General features: G+C 39.5%; 1 protein-coding gene across 1 annotated transcript in view; it reads right to left on the bottom strand.

The window, feature by feature from the left end:
* DGKH (diacylglycerol kinase eta) overlaps positions 1-7,437 on the bottom strand; it is a 314,831-nt gene that overhangs the window by 82,562 nt on the left and 224,832 nt on the right. Inside the window, exon 12 of the mRNA XM_007948176.1 lies at positions 4,246-4,330. Coding sequence (XP_007946367.1) covers positions 4,246-4,330 — 85 coding nt within the window. The remainder of the gene's footprint in view (positions 1-4,245; positions 4,331-7,437) is intronic.

Below are 7,437 nucleotides of genomic sequence, written 5' to 3' on the forward strand. Positions count from 1 at the left end.
AAATCAAAACAACAATGAGATACCATCTTGGCCCAGCCCTAGTAGCAAAGTTCAATAAGACAGAAAATAACAAATGCTGGTGAGGTTGTGGAGAGATTGGGACTCTCATACACTGCTGGTGGGAGTGTAAAATGATACAACTACTGTTGAAAGCAGTATGACGATTCCTTAAAATGTTAGAATTAGAAATAGCATATGATCCAGCAATTCCATTACTAGGCATATATCCTAAAGAAGTGAGAGCCAGGACAAGAACAGATACATGCACATCCACATTCATTGCAGCACTATTTACAACAGCAAAAAAGATGGAAACAATCTAGGTGCCCGTCAACAGAACAATGGATAACCAAACTACAGTACATACACACAATGGAATACTATACAACCCTAAAGAACAACATAGAATCTGCAAAATACTGCATAATGTGGATGAACTTGGGAGACATTATGCTCAGTGAAATAAGTCAATCACAGGAGGACAAATATTATATTAGTCTATTATTGTAAAAAGTTAAGGAAAGGTTTATATATGGAAGGAAGTTTTCTTAGTTGGTTACCAGGGATGGAAGGTGAGGGGAGGAAACACTGTTAGACAGGTAGAGACAAGTATTGATTTGGGTAAAGGGAAGATCAATGACCAAATGTGAGTGATCAACACAACAGCACTGAAGAAGAGGAGGACATAGAAAGGTACATGGGAGGTACAGACAATGAAGATGAACCCTTTTGCACATACAGTGCTGTGTTGTCAGTGATGGCAAATGATTTATGGGTGGACAGATGGGTGGACAGGCTAAACTATTAGATATGTCTACACAGGGAGGAGTGTGCCCATGACCCTGTATAGGATTGGCAGACAATGTTTCTACAAGTATACTGGTATGTTCTGTAAGAATTTCTAGGTATATAGTGGAGCTAACAAGGAACAAGGTTGTAGTCACTTCTTGGCAATAGCCAGCTACTCAGAGGAAGTGAGTAGCTGGACCTATAGGCTCAGGACCATGGTTGCAGGGGACATCAAGCTCAACTGGCATAATACACTACACAAAAGCATTGTTCCACATCCGACTTTGGCGAGTAGCGACTGGGATCTTAAAAGCTCACAAGTGGTCCTCTAGATGCAACGATGGGTCTCTCTTTGTCCAGAGCAAAGAAGGATGAAGAAAACCAAAGATGCATGTAAACAATTAGTCCAAGGGACTGGTACACCATGCCTGGTGTACACCATGCCTGGTATACCTCAGCCTATATGATTATGAGACCAAAACAACTAGATGGTGCCTGGCTACCACTGTCAATCACTCGGAGGGGATCTATGCAGTAGATCTTTTATAGAGTGGGAGAACAATGTAGAACAAAACTCAAAATCATAAAAAAAAAAAAAAAAAGGGAGCAGGTTTGCTGGTCTGATAGAGCCTTGTGAAACCCCTGAGACTATGGCCTCTAGCTACCCTTCAGGTCTGGAATAGAACCCACTCCTGTGGCTTCCAGCCAAACAAAAACTGGGATATGAACTGAACATTTATATTACGTAGAAACATTCCTTGGAGAGATCAATCATGGGAGAATAGAAGGGCTGTGCATGCACAGAGAGAAAGCACAGGGGGCAGGAGTGCATGGAATGGAAGGACACAGGTAAGAGGTGGGTATGGGGAGGAAATGGGAGGAGAGCTGTTGCATTGTGGGAGATTACAGTCAGTGTCATGAGAAAAAGTATATGCGGACTGCTGTATGGAAGATAAATTTGCTCTGTAAACTTTCACCTAAAGCACAAGAAAATTTTAAAAAACAAAGACAAAAACCAAAAAAATGCCAACCTTTCAGTTAGCAGCTGACCGCTTAATTTTTGTACCGCCAGGGCTCCTTATGGTGTTAATAGCAAGAAAAGGAATGGAGGGGTTTTCAAGACCAAAAGGTTACAAAGTAAAGCACATTCCTGGTGTCAGACAGAAGGGTACCCAGGCCTTGGTGAGGACACTATGGAACACTTATTTCACCCTTGATCTTAAGACATGCCATTCCTTTGCTATGAATATAAGTGTCAGTGTTGTTGTTGTTGTTGTTTGCCATCGAGTCGGCCCCGACTCATAGCGACCCCTCCTTGGGTTTCCGAGGCAGTATCACTACGGAAGTAGGAATGCCCAACCTTCCTTCCGAGGAGTGGCTGGTGGGTTTGAACCGCCAGCCTTCTGGTTAGCAGTCAAGTGCCTTAGCCACTATGCTATCAGAGCTCCCATAAGTGTCAGTAAGAAGCCAAAATAAGTGGCCTTATTCAAATCCCTTTTGCAATGAACAAAAAGAGGTTTCCTTCATGTAGTTACAAGTGTACCACACCTGTAGTGATTATATATAAGTATTGTTATTGTTATGTGCTGTCAAGTTGGCCCCAACTCACAGCGACCCTTCCTTGGGTTTCCGAGGCAGTATCACTACAGAAGTAGATTGCCCGATCTTCCTTCCAAGGAGTGGCTGGTGGGTTTGAACCGCCAGCCTTCTGGTTAGCAGTCAAGTGCCTTAGCCACTATGCTCCCATATAAGTATTATCTTATATAAATTATCTACCAGTATTTCATATATTAAGAAACCGACATCTCTGAAATAAGTAGAACAAAAGAATTCTCCCTTTTGTCTTTTTGAAGAAGAAAGTAGTAATGTTTATAAAAATACCATTAAGAGAAAAGACTGGTTGCTGCAAAATTGCATTATGTTTATAGACAGATAAAATAGTATAAATAAAAATGCTGTAGGAAATATAACACTTTTTATATACTGAACATATCTGAGTGGTGAGATTATAAGTGAATTTCATTTTCTTTTTCATACAGTTTTGTATTTTCCAATTTTTTTCAGAAGCAGTTTTTTCTACTTGGATACCACAAAAAAACACTTTAAAAAGTACAATTATCTTCTTTGAGGAAGAGCTCCACACTTCCAGTTATCATTCCTTTCCTCAGTCTTGACAAGATCATAATTTTCTTAATGACAAAACAAAGATTTCAATTATAAAATAAACAGATGACTTTCCCTGAAGGGAACAATATGCTATCATAGATCAAATGGTCTTAATGAGTCAGAGAATAATCCTTTGAAAATTAGGTTCTGTTTTAAATCTCCAAAGGCTTTGAGGTTTAATCAGAATGGTGAATCTTTATAAAAGTCTAAAAACTTGAGTTATTTATGGTAGCAGGCATGGAATGAAGTGAGCTCTCTCTCTTCATTTATTTTATCAACAGGCTTCACCTAGTGACCTATCCTGATCCACTCTCAAGACAGCAGGCAAGGAGGTAAGAGAGGAATCACAGAATGTTCTGGCCACAGGATTGGTGTGCTTGGAGACTGCTGAAGGGAGCTGGCTATCACCTGAAACTCTAATCAGTGCTCTTAGTCAATGCAGAAGAAGATGAGTAAAGGCAAACAGGAAACTATCATCAGTTGGCTCTGTGATAGGTAGCCTTCCTTGAAGCCTTGTTGATAAAAAAGGAAGCAATAAGGTAGAAGAGTCAAGAACTGACCGTCTGTCTGTTTGTAGTAGCGTGGTGGTATGCATGTTGCTGTGATGCTGGAAGCTAAGTACCACTCTTTCAAACACCAGCACTATCACCCATGAGGGACAGGTTTCAGCAGAGCTCCCAGACTAAGACAGACTAGCAAGAAAGGCCTAGTGACCTACTTCTGAAAATGAGCCAACAAAAACCCTATGGATGGCAACCTTTTATACTGTCTGACAGAGTTCTAGAGATGAGCCCCCAGGCTGGAAGACATTCAAACGACATAGTGGCCTCAACAACGGACTTGAGTATACCAAGGATCATGAAGACAGTGCAGGACCAGGCCATGTTTTGTTTTGTTGTACATTTCGTTTTGTATTTGTATACAAAACCCATGGTCAAAGCTGACTCAACAGCTACTAACAATAATAACGTGAAGGGCAAGAGAAGGGGAATTAACATGCCTGGTGCTTTATACAGACTCATTACCTCATTTAATCCTTACAACATTTTACAAATGAAGTAACCAAGGCACATGAAGGTGAGAGACTTGCCTAAATCCATACTCCTAGTGGGTATGGTCTAAGCTAGATCTGGAGGATCCCTTTCTTCTGGGAAAGGACTGGAAGCAGTCAATAATATCCAAAAAAATATAAAATTAGGCAAACAAGTGACTGTATTTTATGCATAAGTTTTCTTATTTTTCAATATATTTACTCCCATTTTAAATGATAAATAGGTAAAAGGTTCTTACATAAAATCCTGCAGATTGTCCTGGAGGTCCTGGAAGTAGAGGAACTTTTGATGGCAATTTGAGTTCATATGTCATTATACTCCACCTGAAGGAGAAAAATTACTGGGTATAAAAAAAACCCTTTAAAGTTTAATCAACTGACTTCTCCATATATATATATATATATACAGAGAGAGAGAGAGAGAGAGAGAGAGTGCGAGCGCGAGCGCGTGAGAGCGAGTCTAACTGTATCATAAAACAACCAAAAACAGAAAGAGCAATGAAATTTTAGGAATTTCATAAAATACTGAGAGTATAATTTAGGATTTCCTTATCTTACCATGTCTCTGATCAGTGGCCTCCAAGTTGTTTAACTCCAGACCCACAATAAGAAATGTACGTAAGGAACCCTCCTCTTCCTCACAACCCAAAGTTTCTAAAACAATGTTTTACAATAATAAATGCATACTACCTATGAAAAATAATTTACTCTCCATGTAACAACCACTCTTACCAAACCAGCTACATACACACGAAATGGAAATTAGCTAAATATCCCTTCTTAAATTAAGAAAGAACGTAAGCATGGGATTAAGAAGAAAATATCAATAGAAGTAACACATAATTGATGCAAATTTACTTCAATTAGCAGTAAATATTAATTTCAAACCAAACATCTGAATTATTCTGTGTTAGAGGAAAGCAATCAGTTTAGGACAAATCACATCTCTACATAAAACAATAAATTCAACATTGGGAAGAATAATTGTATCATTACTATAGAGTAAGAAGCTGTGAATAAAAGTTACATGAAGACACAATCATATCATAATAAATACAGTTCAACAACACATTCATTTTAAGAACAGCATATCACAGCTGAAGCCAGTGACAGAACCCAGAAGAAAATCTCACGATTTGCATCAGTATTTATAGAGTCTAGTGTATCATTCAGACTAATAGGTACATGTATTTGTATACAAAACCCAAATTTCTAGAAAATCCCCAAAAGGCATACATATTATGTTAGAATAAGTAAACTACTATTCAATTATTGAAATGAAAATGCTACAAAGTATATTTAAGCACAAAAAGCCATTCATTCATTCATTCATCCATGTCACAAATTACTTATTGACTGTTTCTAACTGACAGACATTATTTCAGCGTCTGGAAAAACAGTGGTAAGACTCATCTCACGAAGCTTATATTCTAGTGAAGGAAACAGATATAAGAACACAAGTTAGGAAACGAGATAACTGTTATTGTTTTTAGGTGCCATTAAGTCTACTCTGACACTTACTAGGTACACTGCCTGGCCCTGTGTCAGCCTCCCAATACTTGAGCCCATCGTTGTAGCCACTGTGTCAATCCATCTCACTGAGGTCCTTTTCATTTTTCACTGACCGTCTGCTTTACCAAGCATGATATCCTTCTCCAGGGAATGGTCCCTTATAACATGACCAAAGTAGGTGAGATGAAGTCTGGCCATTCTCGCTTCCAAGGAGCATTCTGGCTGCACTTCCTCCAGGACATATTTGTTAGCTGTTCTGCCAGTCCATGATACTTTCAAGATTTGTGCCCACCCCCACAACTCAAAAGCATCAACTCTTCAGTCTTCCTTATTCATTGTCCAGCTTTCACCTGCATATGAGGTGACTGAAAACACCATAGCTTGGGTTCGGTGCACCTTAGTCTTCAAAGAGACATCTTTGCTCTTCATTACTTTAAAGAGGACTTTTGCAGAAGATTTGCTCAGTGCAATATGGCATCTGATTTCTTGACTGTTGCTTACACTGGTGTTGATTGTGGAACTAAGTAACATGAAATCTTTTGACAATTGCAATCTTATCTCCATTTATTGTGAAGCTGCTTATTGGTCCAGTTGTGAGGATTTCATTTTATTCATGTTGAGATGTAATCCATACTGTAGACTATAGTCTTTAATCTTCATCAGTAAGTGCTTCAAGTCATCTTCAGTTTCAGTAAGGAAGGTTGTGTCATTTGTATATTGCAGGTTGTAAGTCTTCCTCCAATCCTGATGCCATGTTCTTCTTCATATAGTCCAGGTTTTCAAATTATTGGCTGAGCATACAGACTGAATAAGTATGGTGAAAGGATACACCCTGACGTACTCCCTCCCTGATTTTAAACATGCAGTATCTCCTTGTTCTGTTTGAACAAGGGGAGATGGATTGACACAGTGGCTGCAATGATAGGCTGAAGTATAGCAAGTATTGGGAGGCTGACACAGGACCAGGCAGTGTTTAGTTATGTTGTCGCCTCCTGGTCCATGGAGAGTTTCCTCATGAGCACAATTAAGTGTTCTGAATTCCCATTCTTCTCAAAGTTATACATAACTTGTTATGACCCACACAGTCAAATGCTTTGGCCTGTCAATAAAACATAACTAAACATCTTTCAGGTATTCTTTGCTTTCAGCCAAGATTCATCTAACATCAGCAATGACATCCTTTGTTCCATGCCCTCTTCTGAATCCAGGTTGCATTTCTGCAAGTTCCTTGTCAATATACTGCTGGAACCATTTTTAAATTATCTTCAGCAAGATTCTACTTGTGTGTGTGATTAATAATACTGCTTGGTAATTTCTAAATTCTGTGGAACCACTTTTCTTTGGAATGGGAACAAATATGGATTTCTTCCAGCCAGTTGTCCAGGTCTTCCAAATTACTTGGCATAGACAAGTAAGCACCTGCAGCACATCTGTTTGTTGAAACATCTCAGTGAGTATTCCATCAATTCCTGAAGCCTTGTTTTCTGCCAATTCCTTCAGTGCAGATTTGACCCCTTCCTTCAATACTATTGGTTCTTGACCATATGACACCTCCTGAAACAGATGAACATCAACCAATTCTTTTTTGTACAATGACTATGCTTTCCTTCCATCGTCTTTTAATGTTTCCTGCATCATTCAATATTTTGTCCATGTTGTTGCTGTTGTTGTTAGGTGCCATCGAGTTGTTTCCGACCCATAGCAACCCCATGCACAGCAGAATGAAACACTGCCCGATCCTGCAGCAGCTCCATGATCCCTGCAATACTTGAGCCCATCATCGCAGCCACGGTGTCAATCCATCTTGTTGAAGGCCTTCTCCCCTTACGTCAACCACCCTACCAAGCATGACATCCTTCTCCAGGGAATGGTCCCTTCTGACAACATGACCAAAGTAGGTGAGACAAAGTCTGGCCATT

Source organism: Orycteropus afer, unplaced genomic scaffold (genome assembly GCF_000298275.1).
Source record: "Orycteropus afer afer isolate SDZICR_OR568_19922 unplaced genomic scaffold, OryAfe1.0 scaffold00207, whole genome shotgun sequence".
Lineage (NCBI taxonomy): Eukaryota > Metazoa > Chordata > Mammalia > Tubulidentata > Orycteropodidae > Orycteropus > Orycteropus afer.